General features: G+C 37.4%; 1 protein-coding gene and 1 long non-coding RNA gene across 3 annotated transcripts in view; one reads left to right on the top strand and one right to left on the bottom strand.

Moving 5' to 3' along the window:
- The window catches only part of LOC122811465 (class II histocompatibility antigen, B-L beta chain-like), a 98,176-nt gene extending 84,801 nt beyond the window's left edge, over positions 1–13,375 (top strand). Inside the window, exons 5-6 of one of the 2 annotated variants that reach the window (XM_044083320.1) lie at positions 1,014–1,056; positions 12,451–13,375. In XM_044083320.1, coding sequence (XP_043939255.1) covers positions 1,014–1,054 — 41 coding nt within the window. In that variant the 3' untranslated portion in view covers positions 1,055–1,056; positions 12,451–13,375. Of the gene's footprint in view, positions 1–1,013; positions 1,057–10,415; positions 10,638–12,450 lie in introns of those variants that run through there. The other variant, XM_044083321.1, reaches the window with a different exon arrangement.
- LOC122811466 lies at positions 12,506–13,822 on the bottom strand. The gene is made up of 2 exons (XR_006366260.1): positions 13,041–13,822; positions 12,506–12,988 (listed from the first exon to the last, which is right to left on the bottom strand). It is a non-coding gene; the product is annotated as an uncharacterized LOC122811466 (long non-coding RNA).
- Between the last annotated feature and the right edge of the window lie 9,651 nt (positions 13,823–23,473).

The following is a 23,473-nucleotide window of genomic DNA, read 5'->3' as shown; positions in this document are numbered from 1 at the left end:
TACTCAATAACTTGACAGTGATAATCTATTATTCTGAGACAGGATTCAGCTAAAATGAGCAACATTTCTTTAGCACCTTATTATCATGTCTCTAAACTGAACGCTTTACTTTTAGATCTAACTGTGCTAGTGCTTTCCCTACCAAGTCATGCAACACACGCACACACGCGCACACACACACACACACACACACACACACACACACGCACGCACGCACACGCACACACACACACACACACACAGCTTCAAAGCACTTGACCCCTGCAGCATTAACAGCTTCACTCCCGCCGTAGATGTGAATGGGTGTAACACTGAAATACATGTCATCTATGCTTTTTTTTTATTTTGCTGCTTAGATAGCATAACAGAGCTGAATTGCTCTGCCATGTTATTCTGATGTCAGCAGATTTTCCAGAGAAGCGCACATGGCTAGTTTGCATTAGATGCACCCCCAGACTGCCATATTTGCATGTAGCCTTCCTCAGTGAGTCTGATGTTATACCACAGGCTAGTGCCTTCATACATCTGTAGAGGTATCACGGTTTCTGAATAACTTAGGCATAACTGTTCAAGACAGTTTACTGCAATGCATTTTGCCTTTCTGAATCCTAAGGAATAGGAAGGCATTTCTTTGGTATTAAAATCAATATATTTTCCTGACATCTTCTAATGCTGCTTGTTCTTGCTTTACTACAAGAACAAGCTCTAATATTACTAACTAGCTATTTCAGCTATGTGTTTATAGAGGTTTTTGATCTTCATAGGTTACTTTTATTGTCAAGGTGCAGTGTCTGCTGTTTTAAAACAGCATTCTATACCTAATCACAATGATCAGTTAAATAACAGAAACCTCTATAATTTTGTACATCAGGTTTTTAACTGCATAAAAAGTGCTGTCCCTTGCTGACTGACTTTTGTGATACCCCTTAAACTTTAATTACTGATTTACTGATTTGAAATGCAACATTTCAAAAAGATATAGCAAAGTAAACTTTGTTTTGCTTTTCTTACAGGTTCCAGATACATTTCAATTCCAGGAAACACTGATGAATGAAGGTAATTCTGCTTTGCATTTGCAACATTTCTTTTGGTAAACAGTAGTTTCTAGGTTCAAACGAAATTCCATATTGAGTTCTGATTTATGTGGCGCAGAGGGAAGGGATGTTGATTTTATCAGAATACATCAGTCTGGTCTGTTGTTGATCCCCATTATCTGCCCTGCATGGGTTAGAAAGAGGATGAACTAGAACTCTAGTTTGTGCTAAATAGCCTGAAGAGAGTCTCTGATAAAGCTGGCTGATGTCATATAATCTGCTAGAAGTTGTAAAAAATTGCTAGGATAAAAGATTTTGCATTAACATGCATTTTATGAAGGCTATGAAGTCTGAAACTCAAATGTCTGTCATTACTTAGTGACTGCGATCTTCAGTGATTTGTCAGCAGAGGAACAGACTAAAATATGTGGAACAACTTGGACATTCAGTGAATTTCTGGGCAGTTGATAGGAATGATCTTCACATATTCACCCCTGCCTTCATGTGTAACTTGTGCTCTCTAAATATCTGCAAATTTTCTTTATCAGCAGACCCAATGAAATGGTGCTCCTCCTGTGACCTGAAAGGAATAAGTTCCATTAAAGAAAGTCAGTGTAAGTAGATGTTTGAATGATCACTGCTGCAGTAGCCTGAGCTATATGTTATATCCTGCAAAGGATATAACAGCTGACCAGTTTCCAAAGCTTCAGGGCATCTTCTACACACACAAACCGCCTGGTAGCTCGATCTAAGCTGTCTAAATGACAAGTCTGAGCACCAAGCCCTTCAGTGCTTTATCACCAATAAGAGAAGGAGAGTGAGCCCTGAAAGGACAAGGCAAGGAAGAACGAAAAATAAATGACCACATCCTGGCACAAACAACATAATAAGCAAGGGGGATAGTATGAGGGTGTGTCTCCTGAGGCAGTGATCTTTTAAACATTTACTGTTATGGTAAATTTACTTACTTGGCTGAGCTATTGTCTTCATATTCTTCACTGCTGTAGTAGCCTAAGCTACAAATTTTGGGAGATGGAAGTTAAAAGAGTCCAGGGGTCCCTAGAGAATGGTCTTAGCAAAGCCTGATCTAGACTTAGAGAAGGAATCAAATTTATAATGCTTTGTAAAAGAATGTACAGAGGACCAAGTTGCCACTTCTAGAATAATTCTAGACTCCAACCATTTCCAAAAAGCCATAGATGAAGCTAAGGCCATGGTTGAGTGGGCCTTCACCCTGCCTGGAATAGTTTTGTTGCTGTGAGTATAGCAAAAGGTAATAGCCTTAGACAGCCATTTGAAAATAATCTGCTTTGACACTGGTTGCCCTTTTTTTCCTTCTCAAGAAATGAACTGATCTAAAGAGCTGATATATTCAGTTCTGTCACGATAGTCCCTGAGTTGTCTGTGGACATCCAAGATATGGAGTATCCTTTTACCCTCATTTTTAGGTTCAGGAAAGAAAACGAGGAGATGGATAGTTTGGCTTAGGTAAATTTGGATACCACTTTAGGCATAAAGGAAGGATTAGTTCTCAAATAAGCCATCCCTGTGGAAAATGAGGTAGGGTTGACTCACCATAAGAGCTTGCAACTGAGATACCCTTCTTCTAGAGGTTGTGGCAATAATTTAAGCTGTTTTCCATATTAAGAACCTCAAGTCAGCCATGTTATCTTGTTCAGATGGAGCAAATGTTAACTTCTCTTACACAAAACTAAGATCCCAAGAAGGGGCCATTGGTTTCCTTGGAGGCATCTTATTCAAAACTCATTTCAAAACCATTTTGACATGAGAATGCATTGAAAGATTAGGATCCATGGGCAGACATGCTGAAATGGACAATAAATGAACCTTGATAGACGAGTAACAAAGGCCATAGGATAGTAATTGACACAAATATTGCAAATCCAGACAAAACTTATAATCACTAGTCCTATGGAACCTTAGCAATGCCACTGAGCATTTCTTTAATAATCTCTTCTTTTACCTCCTCTAAGTACTTTTAGTTTTCCCACCACACCTCTCTCTTTTCATAACTGTTTTCTTGTCACTATCTTTACTCTTCTCTACACTCCTTCTCTCCCCTCTACATTAATCCTTCTATTTAACACTCTTTCTTCCTCTCTACCTACTTATACTACACATCAATGTTGTTTGTAGGTCTCATGTTTTTTGTTCATCTCTTTCATTCTTTATGCCCCATTTGTAAATCCTCATTTTTGTTACCAAGCTCTACCTCTATTAGTTCATAGCTGTACTTTTGCTGAATGTTACACTATTCATTTTCACTGAGGCATAAAACTCTGCTAATTTCCACTAATTTCCACTAAGGCATACATTTTTTGTTCTTATGTATTTTCATATTCATTTTAGTTGTAATGTAACTTTGTTATTGTTATTTTATCATTTGTTTTGGAGCTTTTGTCCTTGGGTCTCAACTGAAATTGGGCCCCCACCCCAGTGGACTAACCCGGTTAACAAAAGACAAATAAATAAATAAATAAACAAACCAATAAATAAACAAACCTAGCCCTGAATGGGTATTGGTTATGTTGTTGGCACCAAAAAGAAAACATTTTCTACCTGCTAATGCATGATTTTTTGAGTAGCAAGCTTTATTGCCTTCATTAGTACCAGCTGTACATCCTCAGAAAACAGGTTTTTAACAGTATTAAGATGCTATCATCCAGGCAGTCAATTGAAGTTAATTGGTGTTAGGGGTGTATTAAACACCACTGTTCTTGTGTGAGTAGATCCAGTCTGTGAAGAAACTTATGGCAATTGCCCCTAGCCATTTCCAAAAAAAGGGAGAGCTACAGTTGTTTTTGCCAGAAGGAAGTCACCACAATGATCTTAAGGGATTCCTTCTGAATCTTTAGAAGTACCCTTGACATTAGTGAAAAGGGGTGGAAAAGCACACAGGGGCATTCCTGTCCAAGGAAAAGAAAAAGGCATCTGTCTTCCAGGCCTTATTGAAAGAGCCCTGATGATGAATCATGCCAGCTGATTGTTCAAAGAGGAGACAAAGGGGTCTTCTTGAGGAATTCCCCACATTTGGATCAAATCTTGAAAGAACAACAATCTGATTTCTATTCACAAGGGTCTGTCCTTGTCCTGCTCAACTTGTCTGCCACACAGTTTGGCTCTGACAGAATGCAAGATACCAGTAGAGTGAAACTGTGCAGTGAAGCTATATCCCAAGCTAACATGGCTAGGCTGCAGAGAGGGTATTACCTGGTTCCCTTGCTTGTTGATGTACCACATGACTGTAGTATTCTCTGTAACAACCTGAAACAACCTGAAGAAATCCCGTGGACGAAAGATGATTCAAGTTGATTGCCTTGATCAGAGCAAGTATATCTTTTACATGTATGTGCTTGCATCTGCTCTTGGTGTCCCACACACCTTGCACTTTTATCTCTCTTGAAACTGCTCCCCAAGCAAAGTTCAAGGCATCTGTAGTGACTGACTGCATTGGGACAGGGAGTGAGAAGGAGACAGACCTGGATTTAGGGATATCTGTTGTCTCCACCAACTGATTTCCTTTCTGACAAACCCCAACACTAGGATCTGAAAAGTCAAGAGATATTGGTATTGGGACCAAATAGACTTCAGATACCTCTGTATCTTTCTCATTTGAAGTTTTGCCAAGGGTATCATGAATATCATAGAAGCCATGACACCCAAAATCCAGAGGTATTCCCTTGCAGTGACCTAAGTCTAATGAAAACTCCATAAACAGATCTAGATATAGATTTGTTTTTTTTCCCTGTGGAAGAAAAGCTCATTGAATTATGATGTTTAGTTGATATCTTAGAAACACAACCTTATGAAAAGGAGTCAAGAAAGACTTTTGAGTGTTCTCTTTGAATCACAGCTTAGGAGATCTCTTACTCAAGAGATTCCTTACACTTTGAAAAGACTGTGCAAAGATAAGCAAGTAATCTAAATATGAAAATTGTGGATACCCTGTAAACTGTGATGAGATGTGACTGGAGCTAGACACTTTGTGAATACCATTAGTGCAGTGGTTAATCCAAAGGGTAAGGAAGAGAACTAATAATGTGATCCAGACATACAAAACCTGATGAAATGCCTGGATGAATAGGAATGTAATGATAAGCATATTTTAAATCTAATATTACAAGGAAACTTAACTGAGGAAGATGAGGTAAGAGGTTGTGAAGTGACATAAGTTTGAATTTGGGCACTGTTACAAGCAGGTTTAGGAAAGAAAGATCTGGAACTGGAGTTCAAGCATTTTCTTTCTTTGGCACTAAAAACATAATTGAAGAAAATTCCATTCCCACCTGGGAAGGGGGAACAGGTTCTATCACTCCCTTGGACAGCATGTAATGAAGGACAGCTGGAAACAAAATAGTCTCATCTGGAGGATGAGGGATTACCCTCTGGAATGGAAGAATTTTCTCCCACTGCCATCTGTAACCTTGATGAATGATCTTCAGAACCCAGTTTTCTGAAACTATCTGTTGCTGAAGAGAAAAGTGGAGATTCAGACTTTCTGGATGAAAAAAGGGGCTGCCAGAGTGGGAGAAGGGAACAAAGTCTAAGAATAGTAAATAGTCATTCTGACTTACTGGACTGTCCTTGTTTTTTGGCGTTTCCAGAATTCTTGTTGGAACCCTCTTGCTATTTCTTCTTAAATGTCTTTTTACCTGTATTTTGTTGAGACTGTTTATTTTGTTTCTTACTAAAATTATGCTTATGCCAACACATATCCAAAATTACTGAGAAAATGTCAGGAACTGAATTTGAAACTTAGTTCAGATTATATATTAATAATGAATCAATTTTTTACTAAAATAGAGACTGAGATGCAAGATGAAATAATTAAGCTTGAGAATGACATTGCTGCATTACCTGTATTCAAAGAACGTATGCAAATTTATTAGTCTATGTTGGATCGGCCAGCAAATTTTGATATGAAACTACAGCTTGCAAAGAAACATAAGCTGTTGAGAGATCCAAATGACTTTAGTTATGGGCATATATTCTCATGGCCAAATGAGCATACTAAAAAAGATAAAACTGGAGTTTCAAAGGGATCTATGTATGCTGTAGATGAGACAATGCTAGAAAATACTACAGCTTCTGCTTCAAGTCTTCAGAATGAACAATTAACCACTATATCTCGATTGTCAGCTAATTCAAATGCACTGGTAGTGTCAATGTCTGATAATGAGCAGTGATTGGGTGAACAGTCCATTCTTCAATCCATGCAAACTAATGTGTATGAGGTTTTTCAGACTCTTCCTGCCCAATTTTGACCTATCCTGCCAGAGAAGTTGGAGAGTCATCACAGGGACCAATTGAGAGGTCAGTCACTAAGAAGGAAAGGTGAAATTCCAGTCAAGAGAAAGCACAGTGGCCCACAAACTAAAAACAAACAGAATTGTCTGGGATAAGGGAATGTTTAAGTACTACTAATGTTATTAATCTGTCTGACATGAGTTTGGGATCTGACAACATTGCTGTACTTAACAGAGGCTTGCAGTTTATATCGTCTAGTGTGGACTCCGTTACCAAGGCTCTCATAAACTTGAAACTGTTCACAAAAGGTATAAATTTAAAGTTAATTTTTCATAATACTGCAAATTTAGAAAATAAGAGTTATAAGAAAACTAGTGCGTTTATACCTAATAGCTTTCCAACAGTGTCAGCTTTTAAAACCATATGTGAAAAAGAGTAACGGCAAGTATATGAAAACAAAGTGAAAAGACGATATTATAATTTAATGGTTAGGGATTATGAGGCATTAAACAAGTTACAAGCTAACCCAGATATTGTCTTTAAAAAAGCTGATAAGGGTGGAACAATTGTTGTAAGGAACTTGAAAGATTATATTCCTTTGATGACTGATTTTTCTTCTGGTGAATCTACTTTTATGAAAATAGACATGCTAGATGTCAAGAAGTATATTTCTGCTGTAAATATGGTTATTTATGAACTGCAATTAAATTAAGATATATTTATTGATTTCTTTAACTAATTAACTGTGACTTGCCCCATCACCCCTATTCTGTACAGATTGCTCAAAGTCCATAAGTGTCTGGTACACCCCCCCCCCATGAGACCTACTGTCTCTAGAAGGGGGTGGGTAAGAGAACCTATCTCACTCTATTTGCAGTCTATACTAGGTAGTTATGTGTATAAGGTAAAAAGTTATGTTAAGGATAAAATACTTTTTAATGACATTTTACGATTAGTATGAGTCATACCCTGAGAGAGATTTCCTTTTAGTAACTTTAGATATAAATTCACTTTTTACTGTTATTCCCAATGAGTATGGGTAGGAGTCAATGTGAAGTTTTTTACTTCAAGAGACTGAAATGGATGGTAGGAGCATTGAGAATACTTGTCAATTGTTAGAAACAGTACATAACAATATATTTATTTTTAATAATCAATTATATTATCAAAAATCTATATAAGTAGTAATGTTTTTATACATCCTGAAACTTTAAAAGAATTTGTATTCCACTACTTTGCAATATGGAATAATGTAAATATTGTATACCTTGCAACCTGTACTGAATGTACTACGTATTACGTAGGCAAATGTAATTGAAGATTAAGAGACTGTATTATTGAGCATTGATCAGAGATTCGTAGAAATATTTCCATGAATGCATTAGCTAAGCATATACTAGAATAAGGTGAGAGTCATGATTTTAAGTTTAGGGTTATAGATGTGATTACAAAGAGCCTTGGGGTGGTAATGTTAATAATGTTTTGGAAACCAGGGAATATGAATGGATATTAAGGTTGCATACAGACACATGTCCAGACATTAATGCAGTTAGTATAAAACCTATTTTAATTAAAAAACAAATATAGTACAGATAGTGTATATATTTTGATGTTTTTATAAATGTCATTTTTATGAATGTATTTAAAAATGTGAATTTTATTGTTTTTATTTTTTGTCAAAATTATTCAGTCAAATAATGCTATTGGTGGCTTCTGTCATATGATTTTTTTATTGCAAGTATGTAAATGCAATTGGTTGAGTTAATTGTTGATTATGTACTGAAGAAGGGCTATGCCTGAAAGCTTTGCATGCTTTAAGTTAGTTGTTTATTAAACGTATCTGTTTGAAACATTTCTCAGCCTGAGTTCTTTGTTTTGTTTGATTTTTGCTGAACATTTGAGGCTGAGTTTACCACTATATTCTTCCAGTTTTTGTTGTAGTTTGTATTGTAGTTTGTATATACATTCTAGACATAGTCTCAGAGAATCTCCCACTAGGAGAGCCAGAAACTGAGCTCTCCTCTGTCTCAAAATCAGAAATCTGAGGAGAAACTTTGTATCAGTCCCTACAGTCAGGAAGGATTAAAAGCCTGAATTACTCCTGAGCCAGACTCAGTAAACTCATCCTGTCTAATGAAATTGAGGAGAAGTAGATACATGCTTACTTTTTCTGAGGTTTTTTGTCAGGAAAATTGGTACCAACAGTGTTATTAATGGCAACAGCATCTTCCCCAGGTATTGGCACAACATTTTGACAAAATAGGGAAGTCTTCCATGTTCCTTCTACCAGTACCAACAAGAATGTCTCTCCCTTGCCTACTGAGGGGACCCCAACAGCAGCAGAGCGTGTGGATAACCTCCCAGTCCATAATGGCTGTAGGTGCTACACCAGAGAAATCCAGGATAAAATATAAGTGGTCTGAGTTACATCTAATGGCCACAGCAGAGTCATCCACCTGTGGCTGAGGCAAATTACTAGCCTGCTGTATGCCAAAGACTGTTTCTTTAACTTTGTCTTTTTGTGGCTGGAAGAAAGACCATCCTTTAGCCAAACAAATTGTTCTATGGACAAACCAAAAATTGTCTCTCTTTTCTGGGGAAAGCAAGTAGCAAATGCTGGAAAAAAATCTTTAACAATTGCTTTTTCAAAGAACACAGTAAAGAGCACTTTAAAACACTCTGCCAGCACCACAAAGGAAAATAAACACAATTTTTCTACAAAAAAATGATTTTCGGTTTCTTTAAACAGTAAATAAAGTATAGTCTTGTGACAGTCTGTTAAAACTCCTAACTTTAAAATAACTTGCCTGTAGGGAACAGTATTAAAATTAAATAAAAAATATAGAATGTAAGTTTTTTTTTCCCCAAAGGGAACTTATCTTCCCTGCAAAGGAACATCAAAGGACAACTGTCAATCCTTGAAGGTCTCAGAGGAGCATGTTCTTCTGTAGCAGTGAAGCTCTGAAAGGCTTGGTGCCCAGACTTGTCCTTTACTCAGCTTAGCTGGAGCTGCCAGACAGTTTGGACACTTGGAAGGTGCCGTGAAGCTTTGGAAGCTGACCGGCTGTTATATCATTAGCAGAATATGAACCATATAGCTTAGGCTACTGCAGTAGTGATCAACATGAAGAGTGCAGAAAGTTACAAGTAGTAGCTTCACTGGTATGCAGATTTATGTTCTGTGCATTTTGCTCACCAGGAGCTAACAAATTGGCTGCCCTTGAAATTCTCCACAGCTTCATGTCTCAAAATTATAATACAGCCAAGGTATTAAAGAGACTCAGGGTTAAGCAAGCACCAAGTCAAAGAACATTTGTTTCCATAGGACTATCTTAATGGAAGTTACTATATCCAGGCATGACATTAACAGTGGATTCCTTTACTTTCTGACTACAGCTAGACAAATGTTATTTTAATTGTGGAAGCATTCATGTAAATATTGTATATATGCTGCTAGAATGTTGATAGAAGATTTGTCTGGATATTACCTCTGTATTTCTCTGTTAAATGTTTGTATAAATAAGTGAAAAATAATAAAGAACTATTATTGAAATATATATATATATATATATATATATATATATATATATATATATATATATATATACTCAAAAGGGTTAAGTGCAACTGCTGTATATAGACTAGTGCCATTCTAGTTTATTTAAAACTTAATGACCTAGAACCTGCCTTTATTCTAAGTTAATTTAACTTATTTATATAAAGAATTGCCTGTTTGTCTTATATTACAGGTTATCACTGCTGTTGTCTGTATGTTGCTTTTCCTGTTATTTTTGTCAACTTATTATTACACTGTATATATGTATAGTTTAGTTCATTATTTGTAATATAATCACATCTTACACAATATGTCTTTGTTTACGTTTTTAACAATTCTTACACAATATGACTTTGTTTACGTTTTTGACAATTTTGTCTTATAGTCTGATTATATGAGAAAATGGTGCAGTAAGACCAGACCACCTGCCCAGTTAAAGCAAATAAAATGTATAATTAATACATATATAAATAAACATGGCTGTTATTGAACTGTCACATTTTGGTAGTGAGAAGGACAGACATAAAATAGAAAATAATTCACTTGCCTCCTTGCAGACTAGAAGAAAGATAATCCTGAGGCAAAACAACCTGTCATGGTGGAGGCAGATGCAAATAAATTTGGACATTAGTGAAACAATACAGAGTGAACCCAAAGGACCCAAGAAAACATATATCTTCTACCTTTTGTTGATGTTTTACATTATACTTTTGTTCCTGATGCACTATAAACACTTACCATTGTTTGACTATATTACAAATAAAAATTACATCATAGTGTGGGCAAAGTGACATGATTTTTTTTCTTGAAGCTTTACAACTTATTAATATCTAAACCCACCCTGTGATTCAGAAAGCCTTACCACAAGTGGAAAGCCTTAATGTGCAGGTTTTCCCACTGGTGGTAGGCCTTTGTGATTCATAGACTGCTCTATGCTGAGGTTTTGTGCTAGAGGGAGCCTCAGCAAGGACGTGGTACTGCTGGCCAAGCTACACAATAAGGACAAATGTTAGCTGCTCTCAATTTATACTGCATTAAATTTCACTGTTGGAGGAAAAATTGGCCACTGTAGAAACACAGCAGTGACCCATTCCTTACTATGGAAGTACTTGCAGTGCAGGTTAATTCAAAAGAAACATGAGTGGGATGTGTTTAGCATATGTCTGTATGTGGCTGTGTGTGTGTGTGTGTGTGTGTGTGTGTGTGTGTGTGTGTGTGTGTGTGTGTGTGTGTGTGTGTGTGTGTGTGTGTCTTTGTGTGCATAGCGGCATGTATGAAACTGCCTGAATGTGTGTGTGTGTGTGTGTGTGTGTGTGTGTGTGTGTGTGTGTGTGTGTGTGTGTGTGTGTGTGTGTGTGTGTGAGCATGTGTGTGACCATATGTGTATGTATGTGTGCCTTCTGTGTGTGAGTATTTGTGTGTGTGTGTGTGTGTGTGTGTGTGTGTGTGTGTGTGTGTGTGTGTGTGTGTGTGTGTATGGGTGGCTGCACTAGGAGAGTTAGAGAATCAAGAGTGTGTGTGTGTGTGTGTGTGTGTGTGTGTGTGTGTGTGTGTGTGTGTGTGTGTGCCTTCTGTGTGTGAGTATGTGTGCCTTCTGTGTGTGTGTGTGTTTGTGTGTGTGTGGTTGCTAGTTTATGGGTGTGGGTGAATGAATGAATGTTTCCCTGATTATGATCAACTGTGGGAGGCTTGTTTGTTGATGGGTGGATGTGTTTTGTTTGTGCACTGGTGGTGGTTTACTGTCTGAGGACTTTTGGTGTGTTTTTTTATTTGTGAACTGGTACTGGTTCACTCTCTAAGGACTTGTGGTGTGGTTTTTGCTTGTGCACTGGTGCTGGTTCACTGTCTGAGGACTTTTGGTGTGATTTCTGTTTGCGCACTAGTGCTAGTTCACTGTCTGAGGATTTTTTGGTTGGTTTCTGTTTGTGCACTGGTGTTGGTTCATTGTCCGAGGGCTTTTATGTGTGGTTTCTGTTTGTGCACTGGTGCTAGTTTACTGTCTGAGAAAGTGCCTTGGTGCTGGTTCACTGTCTGAAGACTTTTGGTTGGTTTCTGTTTGTGCACTGGTGCGGGTTCACTGTCTGAAGACTTTTTGTTGGTTTTTGTTTGTGCACTGGTGCTGGTTCACTGTCCGATAGCTTTTGGTGTGTTTTTTGTTTGTGCACTGGAGCTGATTTACTGTTTGAGAACTTTTGTCTTTTCTGCACAGTTATGGGGGTGATGTCATTATTACAGGTCTGGTGAGGGCAAAGATTTTTTTATTAATATCTCATCAACCTGAAGCTTTGGTACTTTACTGGATATGAGGTTTGCCTAATAATGATCATGAATACAGAAAGACATTATATGTTTGATGAAATATTTCCTAGTACAGTCATTATTTAAAATGCACTGTATCTGTACAATATATCCAATAATGGATTTGAGCATAGTTAAGAAATGAAGTCAGTTTCATTTTGTAAACTTAGCACATGCACCACAGTGGTAAGATTTTGCCCCCATTGTCACATTATTCTTTGGATGCAGCCATACATAACTACATACATAACAGACTATAGCTTCTTAACAGAAGTACCTTTGTTTCCATTTCAGAGCCCTGCCAATGATATTTCTGTACCATCTTGCCATGATGAAGGAGAATGTTTTTCACATGGAGTCACCAGATTATGATGCTATACCTGCAGTTTGTGTGCTCTACCTGCATGGAGCCCCCAGATTATGATGCTGTACCTGCATGAAACCCCCAGATTATGATGCTGTACCTGCAGTTTGTGTGCTGTACCTGCATGGAGCCCCCAGATTATGATGCTGTACCTGCATGGAGCCCCCAGATTATGATGCTGTACCTGCATGGAGCCCCCAGATTATGATGCTGTACCTGCATGGAGCCCCCAGATTATGATGCTGTACCTGCAGTTTGTGTGCTGTACCTGCATGGAGCCCCCAGATTATGATGCTGTACCTGCATGAAACCCCCAGATTATGATGCTATACCTGCAGTTTGTGTGCTGTACCTTCATGGAGCCCCCAGATTATGATGCTGTACCTGCATGAAACCCCCAGATTATGATGCTGTACCTGCAGTTTGTGTGCTCTACCTGCATGGAGCCCCCAGATTATGATGCTGTACCTGCAGTTTGTGTGCTGTACCTGGATGGAGCCCCCAGATTATGATGCTGTACCTGCATGAAACCCCCAGATTATGATGCTGTACCTGCAGTTTGTGTGCTGTACCTGCACTCTTCATGAAGGATTGCCCTTTGTGTCGCAGATAAAAAGTGATTTGTAAAACTACTATGTGCAAGGCCTCCATCATACTATGAACTGGGAGACACTGTGACTGACTCCCCTCCATGTCGCCGAGTTAATATCTGATTATCTTTGAGTAAATTAGATGATGCTGACCTCCAAGTACAGCACTGATGTATATTTCAACATGTTCATTTCTAACATCTTGGATAGCTCTAATTCTTATTGCAGTATGTATGGAAATAGGAATAATAAATGCAGGACTGTCTTGTGATGTCCTATCTGTTGCTTAAATTCATATAGTATTTACGGTCAGGATTTTCAAACTGGAGGAGATGCCCATTAAGATAAGTGATACTTCTCCAATTGTGCCATTGTAAAATTATAATCCATTTCAAAAACATCTGCAAAAGTCTGACACACAGAGTAAGTATAATCTTCTTGCTAAATATTCTTTGTATGACCTTTTATTATATTTCTTTCTTGTACTTTGGATTTGTGTTATTTTATACTCAATACAAATAAAGTTTTAATTATTTTCTTAATAGGAACAGGTGCCTAACTTTTCTGTATATGATGAAACAGTCTCCATGTTATAGTAAAATAGGATCATGGCTGAAAATGATTCTTGAACTAGTCTGCATATTCTGTTAATAAATGTAAAATAAATTAAAATAAAAAAATGGTATATAATAGCTTCACACATTTGTATCAAAGAAGCAGGATTGTGGCATAAATCTCCTAGTGTGCTAATGCACTTCAGATGTGGCCTGCAGCATTGTGTTGTATATGAAAAGTGAAGTTATGGAGGGAAATCACATCCATTCTGGAGTCTGCCTTAAGAAATTGATAAGCTGTGACCTTTAAATCAAGGGTTTGGTAGATTACAGGGGGAGTAGAAGAGCAACAAGACTTCAGCTTGCTTTAACTTGCATCCTCTTTTCCACTGCACAGTGTGCTCCTCAGCCATTAAGTACAGTAACATACCTTTCCCTTAATGGCAGTAATGTGGGAAATATGGCAGCATGCAGGTGATACCATGGATAACTGCGAGCCTTAAGGCATCCCAGCTAGAATTCATAGGCCGCTCTAGTGCATCTGTGGCTTCAGTGAGCTCTAGTAAGAAGTACTGTTATGTGGGCCATCCTGTCACATTGTCTATGGGAATTTTAATATGCAAATTGAAATACTATTTTCCATTAGGATTGTGAATGTCATGGTTTCCCCTCAGTTTAACTTTTCACCAGAACAACTGCTGAAGTTGATTAGTTATATTTTGTTACTCCAAAAGTAAACACAACTTTCTACTGAAACATTATACTCTGGAGTTTTGAAACAAAGCATAATTCTTAAGGTTGTAAAACATTCAGGTTTTAGTACCTTACAAGATTGATAAAAAAGTTAATCTATTGAGCATGCAAAAACAGCATTGTGTTTTACCAGTAGGTGGCACTGTAGGCATGGAATACTAGAAGCACTGGTCTGCAGCTACCATTTTGTTAATTATACCTGCATGTATTTATTTATTGACAACCTGGCAGGTGGACTGGTCAGCTGGCCATTTTTTTCAGTCACAAAAGCAAATAAGATATGCAGCAGGAAGTAAATAAGCAAAATCCATAAGAAATATTATAACAATTGTATGCAGTACATAAAGAAGTAGATACAAAGACTAAAGCTTTGTATACAAATAGATTGCATGAGTGTAGGAAGTGCAATGATAACTATGGAATAAAGTGCTTCTGTACTTGCTAAATATTTATATATTCTACCTGGATTAAAGGGTTTTTGATTTAAACAGAAAACATGTTAGGTAAGAATGCTATGCTAAATTACTATTTACAGAGGCACATTCAGTGGCCAGAGAAATCATATGAGATAAAATACTCTTACAGTACATGTATAGTTTGTTTCCAAACTCTGGCCATCCACAAGACTTAAATGATGAGTAGTGATGTGGGAAATCTAAATGCTCTCTAATATGCTTGCTTAAGCTTACTTGAGTATAAATGCTTTATTGTAGCTACTGTTTCAAAAAAAATCATGAAAGCTACTATTTTAAAAGTATCAGAGCTACAGGTATTTTATTTATTTACCGGCTATCGGTGATATGTATGATGGATATATCGTTTTTAAAGTACAGCTTAGTCATTTGAATTATGTTAATGAGCATTTATCATTATATTCAGGAATTGTCACTGTTACTTTGTATGGTGACATACAACTTACTAAACATAAATGTATAGAGGGAACTCACCTGTGTAGTTACAGTACACAGTGAATGTGGGGCATTAATCATTAATGAAGGGACTCGGGCTGCTTCTGATGACCTGCGTAAAATAAGGAACTTTTGTATTATTCAGCTGTTATTCAATTTTGTTAACATTAAATGAACAAAACATGGTGCACATAAAACTTGCTACCAGGGCATTTTCCTTAAGATAGCTTGTAACTCATTGTGAAATGTACATGTTTCTTTTTTAGGTAAACTCTGAGCTGGTAAAAAAAAAAAAAGTTTTTCCATGATGAGTAATTTACTGAAAAAAGTATTGTGTTCTTTAAAAATATCCACAAATGTTTTATTTTGGCTACCATTTCAAAATTATCATTTATCTGAACCAGTAACAGATTTTTACAAGAAGAGCAGCAAAATAGGAGAACAATCGGAGATGACCTGTAGAACTCTGGGCAGCTGAGACACATAAATGCAGACAATACTGTTTATCATACTGCCACCTACCATAACTCTCAGCTGTACATACTTTAGAACAGCATCCCTGATTGTCCACATGCTTTTCCCTTGTCCCTCATAACAATTTTTGATTTTCTTGCAACTCACTGACAATAACAGCAATGACAAATAGACTTTTCAGCAAATGTACAAAAATGCTAACTTGTTTGTCTTTAGGGTCAAGCACGTATGTCTTCTTTGTAATTCTAGTTGTTGTCTGCAGTCAGATTCATACATTCTTTAAAGTAAATACCATAATATTTGTATAGTTGTGGTGAAAGCGGTCGATTGGTAGTTGAAACTAAGTGTTGTTTCTCTGCGTGCTAATAATAGACTCACAGAAATGTTTAACAATTACAAATCTATGGGCAGTATAGCAGTAAAAAACAAAACAAACCTATCCCACACTAATAAACTGCTCCTATATGAAAGAAAAAACAATTTCAATGGTGGGAGTGCCCTTAAAGGCAGCTCCCCAGCATACCTAGCAAGCTGTTCCATTCCAAACCAGGCATTCCTGAAAAGCAGACCTTTATGAAGAACAGACCAGAAAATAGGTCTGTATCTGGAAATCTACAAAAATCTACATAGTTCAATCTCAATAGGTTAAAAAAAGAGAGAAAAACAGACAGCAATCCAGTGCAGCCAATTAAAAAGTCAGAGAATGCATAGTTACATACTTGGGATGCCCCAGACTACTACAATATGGGAGAACACCACTAAAGTCCATTTATACAATATCATTGTTTAGAAAAGGTAAAAAAAAATCTTGAATAATGTCAGTGTATAATAGCAATAATTCAGTCCTATGTATGGGTAAATCAGGATTTACCCATGACTGACTTTGTGTAGTCTCTTGGCCTTCACCCTCATGATCAAACCAGAACAACCATTGGTAAATCCTGCGTTATTCACACACAGATTTGTGTATTGTTGCGAAAATATTGCTATAGCTTTTGAGCCTTACTTTTGTGTGGTCTGCTGTTTTACAATTTATGTTATGTATTCCCCTTACTTTGAGGTACAGCAATCTCAGAGTTAGCACCTAGAAGTAGTAGAGGATTGTGGGAAACAACCACCCAATGTCAGTAGTGCCTTAAAGGTACAGTGGCAAGGTGAATACATCACTGTTTTTGTCAGAATTGCAGTTTAATTTTTGAATTGTCAAGATTTGTACTAAAGAATCACTTCTAATAGGAAGCCAAGCTATACACCATTTCAAGTATCAATGTCAGTGGCGGCTGGTGACTTCAAATCAAAGGGGGGCTGCAGGAGACAGCTGAATGGGTGGGGGTCAATGGGAAGGGGGTGTGGCCAACCAGAAAGGGGAGGAGCCATGCTCAAAACCACAAAAACTAACTAAATACACTGCCCTGGGTGCCAAACCGTCATTATGAGAGTCCAATCAGGACAAAATGAAGTGCAGAAGAATAAAAATATTTCAATGCATTGGCTGCATGACAGCTTACTTAATATCTAGATGTGAGGCATGAAAAAATTAATTACTTTTTAAATACATTAATGGAATGCCAGTCAAAATCAAGTATAAGAAAAACAAGCAGCACTCAACTCAAACCACTTCTTGCACTGCAGTTCTAATTATAATTTATATTCAGCTTTATTAAAGTACCAAGTAACATGCTGAAAATAGAAATCTCTGATGCCCCCACTTGTAAAAATGTTTCTTATCCAAAAAAAGACCTGCTGCCTGATAACTATCTACTTGTTTCATGGGGAAAACATGATTAAAGTAAAAAATGAAAAGCAAACAAGAAATAAGCTCAAGATACATTGCTTTACAGGATTATTGTACAGGTTATGGACCATGCGATTGGCATTCTGTTTAGTTTACAGGTAAAGCCTGCAGAGATGACTGGAAGTCTCCAAGTGTAATGAGCTTCTTAAAATAATGTAATCCTGTCCTTTATTACAAATACTGTCATATGCATTTCAATACCCAAGGCTTATACATTATCTAGTTAAGTATTCTCTACATGGCAACAACAGAAAGGCTTTCAATGTTGGCAATTCTTTAACAGTATGCTTATTAAAGCTTACTTGCATCTTACGATCTCAGCCAAGCTTACCTGATGGTCATTAAAGTATTACTACTTAAACTCAGAGCAACAGGCACTTTGAGTAATAAGCATAAATCAACAGTACAAAAAATATGACAGAAACCAGACCATTCTGCAAAAGTCAAGGACATATGAAAAGCCACTCTAGTACTTGTGTCTACCTTGGATGGGGGGGATACTCTGCACATTTACACTGCATAACTTCTCCTTGCCTTGCTTCGACACATCCAGAGTCACTACATGGTGGAGTGGGGTGCAACAAGTATGTCACAATTTGAAATGTCTCTGGCTGACTGTGATGGCCCTGACACATTTGTCATACCTCTCAACCTCAGAGCAAGAAATCTGGACAAAGCCATAGAAAGAAGTGAGACAAAGGTCCAAAAATAAGGACAATTTTTAAATATTGCTCTTATAAACTTAGAAAGATAATAGAATAGGTCTTGCATTAGTATGAATTTTCTGAATGGTATGAAATCTGAAACTCAAATGTCTGTCATTATTTTCTAACTTCAGTCTTTAATGATTTGTCACTAATTTGCCAAAAAAACACAATTTTATGAAAAATGGACCAAAAATGTGATGTAAAAATATAAAATAGCCACACAATACAGCTGGGAACCTGTCAAAGAAGTGACACTTTAATATTAGTACTGCTAACTTGAGCAGCTGACAAAATAAAAGAATCTACATGCATTTCTGAAATAAAAGTAATCTATAACTCTGATTATTACAGTTATTTCTTAATTGTAAGCCCTCCATGTTTTCTTCCAAAAATTGCTATTTTGCGGAGGGATTATTAGGGGGAAGAGCAACATTTTGAGCCAAAATCAGGGACAGTTGAGAGGTCTGGCTATGCCTAATTCTGTAAAGCAATTTATTTGCATGTACTGCTGAACCTGTTAATGCAATAAATCTGGACAAGGCCAAATATATTGGGGGAACATATAAACAGTACTAAAAATTGCTCTTGTATAAACTTAGACAGTTGATAGAACAACAGGTCTTACTTTAGCATGCATTTTTCTGAAGGTTATGTAGTCTGAAACTCAGTGTGTCATTATTTAGTGACTTAATTCCTAAATGGTTTGCCAGAAAACCACAAATTTTATGAGGAACAAACCAAATATAAGAAGCAAAAATCTATTCATTCTTTGAAAATCTGAACAGTTGGGAGGTATAGTTCAGCTGGGGCTGTCTTTGAGTTTGCCACCCTCCCACCTCACAAAATCATGGTCGAATGGAGCCTCCCCCTGCAGCCATTCCAATTATCCATTACTTGGCTATTTCACTCCATTTACCATAAACACTAATGTGCATACTGATTTACTTCTATGATGATTTGGACTTCATTTGAAAGATTTATTTTGAATTTTACAGCACAAACACTAAGACATCTGCTAAACAAACTTAGCATTAAAACTTCTCCGCCCTTGAAACTCACATTCATTGAAACAGCATTGAAACCCACATTCAAAGAAAATACATTTTATCAGTGGCAGATAAAGATTAATTCTGATCTGTTTTCAAATCATAGACCCCTTGCATATGAAACATACATGTGCTCTTTGATACACCTTCCTATTGTTTTGAACATTTTTCCAGTAAACTATGAAACAAAACGCATTCACCAATAATGACAAAACTGCCCAATTCAGAACATCTTTCCAGTAAACAATGAAACAAAATGCATGCACCCATAATGACAAAACTGCCCAGTTCAGAACATTTCCATCATAAAAGTCTACTCAGACTTCTACAGTCCACCATTACCAGTAAATATGCACAATTCTACAGGCCACCATTATCAGTAAATATGCACAATTCTACATTCCACCATTATCAGTAAATATGCACAATATCTGAAGAAGTAAAAAAGTCATCTAAATAATTCCACATTAAATAAATCTGTAACTAATGAAGAGGTTGCTGCTAACAAACACCTTTATATTTCATGGTTTCATTGAAAAATAAAGTGTCTGATGCCCCTGAGGAATAAATTGCCTATATTACATTAAAATGATAAGTTAGTAATATTGCAATAGGAAATGGATGGCAAACTGATAACAGGCTCATAGTTAGTATCTTAACTTTTTCAGTACGGCAGCATTCACCCCTTGTGGGAGTAGAACCAACAACCTTCTGCATCAAAACCAAGTACACAACCTGTTGTGCTATTAACATTGCAAGCTGACATAGCATAAGCAGCACTAAACTTCTCTTCCCCTGCAGCTCTCAGCTCCTTGTAAAATCTACTCAATACTCAACTGCATCTCAACTTCGCAGCACAAGAAATCTGGAAAAAGCCAAATTTATTGGGAGTCAAAAGTCCAAAAACCAGGGACACATTAAACATTGCTTGTATAATCTTGGAAAGTTGCTAAAATAAAATGCTGTGTTACCACCATAAATTTTACTGCCAAGGTCCCTGTGCAAAAGAGTCAGAGCAACATACCACTATGCCATATCAGCTGCTTTGTGAAAGAAAAATGCTGTTACCCCCATACATTTTACTACCAGTGTCTCTGTGCAAAACAGTTAGAGCAACATACCACTATGCCAAATCACCTGCTTTGTGAAAGAAAAATGCTGTGTTACCACCATACATTTTACTGCCAAGGTCCCTGTGCAAAACAGTCAAAGCAACATACCACTATGCCAAATCAGCTGCTTTGTGAAAGAGCAGAAGACTGAAACTTAAATGGCTATCATTTAATGAATTCAGTTCTCATCATAGCTGTCAACCTCTTAGCACAAAACACCTGGACAAAGCCAATAATGGGGTAATACAGTCCCAAAAATAAGGACACATTTCAAATATTCATCTTATAAACTTAGAAAATTGCTAGAATAAAAGGTTGTGTTAGAATAAAAGGTTGTGTTACTATGTATTTTCTGAAGAATATGAAGTCTGAAATTCAAATGCCTGTCAATTTTACTTCTGATGGAACAAAAACAATTTTCAGCAGAGGCCCAGGGAGAAATACTGCAGACACATGTCTTTGTAAAATGGCAGGACACCAGAGCAAATCCACACAAACACAAGGATGAGATGCAGACTACACACAGAAGGCACCCCAGCCAAGAATCAAACCAGAAAAAACTATAGCTGTGAGGCAACAATGCTACCACTGCACCATCAAATATCAAGCATTGCAACATTTAGAAGCCACAGGTATTATGAGGAATAGATCAGATCAAATATGTGGCAAAAATCTGCAATTTTTTTACACACACACACACACACACACACACACACACACACACACACACACACACACACACACACACACCCTACCCAAATCCCCTCCCTTCAGTACATGTAGATCCCTTGATTAAATCCAAATCCCTTCAGACTCCCCGCGCATTACATCCACTACGCGAGATCCTCCGACGAGACTCCTGGAGCACATCCAACATCCACCACGTGAGATTCGAGACTCCAGCCCTGCCTGCCGATATTGCAGTCCGGGTCTGATCTGATCTGTTTCCAGCGACAGTCTATGCAGTAAAAACTGCATAGACTTCTGGGATCTCTGCTGTTACATATTTCCCAGTCCGGGATCTTTGCTGTTACATGTTTCCCAGTATGGACTGCTGCTGAGACAGTCTGCGCATGCTCCAGACTGTCTCAGCAGCAGTCCGGACTAGTGCGCATGCACGAAAGTCCGTCTTTTTAAATTTTTTTTATCCGTGAATTTTAAATTGTTTTATTTCTTTACTTTTTATTTCTTTACTTTTCTTTACAGCTGAGGGGGGCTGCAGTCCAATAGCACGGGCTGCCCCTGGTCAATGTACTAGGAAAGGAGGCAATGGGAAATAAACACTTCACAAACAAAGTATCACACTAAATCTGTCAAAAAATAATGACAACAGACTAGCACAATTAAGTCATAAGATAAATGGTACAGTATCGGTTTTCAATATACTATCATTTGTTTCCCATGACAGCCTGATACAAAAATTAAGCTACATACTGTTGTGGAGTTTGTCTCCGTGAAGGACTAGAATGAACTGGAAGCTTAAGTAAATTTCTTGTTTGCAAGTTTGTTTTCCTTACGTTTGCAAACCATGTTTGCTTAATATTAAATATACTTTGTTTTAACACAAATGATTTCAAAGAGTTGCATGACATGTCAATGAGTGCTGCATTACTATCCACATATTCAAATTTAGCAGTGGGTTTTGTTTTTATATATATACTTAAGGAGTTTCGAACTAAGATGATCACTGGACTATAGACCGTCACCTACTATACCAAAACAGGATTGATGCCGCATCACCATACCCTGTGTCTTACAGACTCCGGCACAGTGATTTCTGTTTCCTTTTTCTGGCTGTTAAGGACCCAGCCCTCTCTGAACTTCTACTCCTTCAAAAAATAAATAACTTCACAAACATTCAAACTAAAGGCAACTCTCCAGCAAAAAATAAATAAGACACACTGGAGAGACAGATTTCTTACTGAGTGTGCTTCCTCAATCTGTGGAATAATTTTTCACTACATATAAAATAAAGTAATACCATTGCTTCCTTTAAGGTAAACTTTGATGGATTGGTTGAGCGACTACCTTCTTTTCCTTTCCTGGAGGCAGCAGATGTACTATGAGGTTGGTGTTGGCTATGGGATTTTGCTCCATAGTCTTTCTCTGCCTTGTGAATTCTATGAATACATTTAACATTAACCCAAAATTGTGCAAGCACTTTGTTGATGATATTTGTATTATATGGCATGGAGACATTAATGAGTTACATAGTATAGTCAGCTGTGTTAGTAACAATATTTTCTGCTCCAAGTTTGCCAGCAATTACACAGTTGGGTTGTCAAAACAGTCTGTTAGATGTAACTTTTTCAAAAAGGTCAACAAAGCAGGTTAAATTCTAAGTAATGTGGAGCCTATAAAGAAAAAGTTTTACATGGTGAGAATATTCATCTAAAACATATTTTAATAAAATAGATAAGACTCACTTTTATAGAATATCATGTGTATCTAGTGATTTTATTCATAGGTTCACAGGTTGGTACTAGGCTATTGGCCCAAGGGCCTATACAAGCCTAGCCATAACAATTCCGTGGATATTTTTTCCCACAATATTTACTTCCCTGGACCCCTGTCTAGCAAGGTGACTGACATGATCCCTGAAGTGAATTTCCTATCTCCTATCCAATTGTCAAGGTTCCTTTTGAAGAGGGCCAAGGAGGCGCTGTGCTTGACATATATGGGCAGTCTATTCCAGAGTATGGGGAGTCTCTGGGTCAGGAACCTATCCCTCCAGCATGTTTTGTTCATTGTGATGACAAGGTTTAGATCCCTGGAGTGTGTGGCTCTGAGGGATTGGGATTTCTTTAAGTGGAGCATGTCCAACAGCTCAGGGTTTGACATGGCCTTGTATATTAAGCAAAGATCGCCTCTGAGTAGACGATATGCCACAGAGTATAGCTGGAGTTTTTTGTAGACGGTCAGCATAGGGCATCTGCTTTAGGCCTGTGATTATTTTAGTGAGGTATTTCTGTGGCCTTTCCAGCTGTTGCAGATGTCTTGTGAGGTACATACCA

This window comes from Protopterus annectens, chromosome 9.part0, assembly GCF_019279795.1.
Source record: "Protopterus annectens isolate FY-2018-M chromosome 9.part0, PAN1.0, whole genome shotgun sequence".
In the NCBI taxonomy this organism is placed as follows: Eukaryota; Metazoa; Chordata; order Ceratodontiformes; family Protopteridae; genus Protopterus; species Protopterus annectens.
The sequence above is the reverse complement of the archived record's forward strand: the minus strand, read 5'-3'. Positions and strand labels throughout refer to the sequence as shown.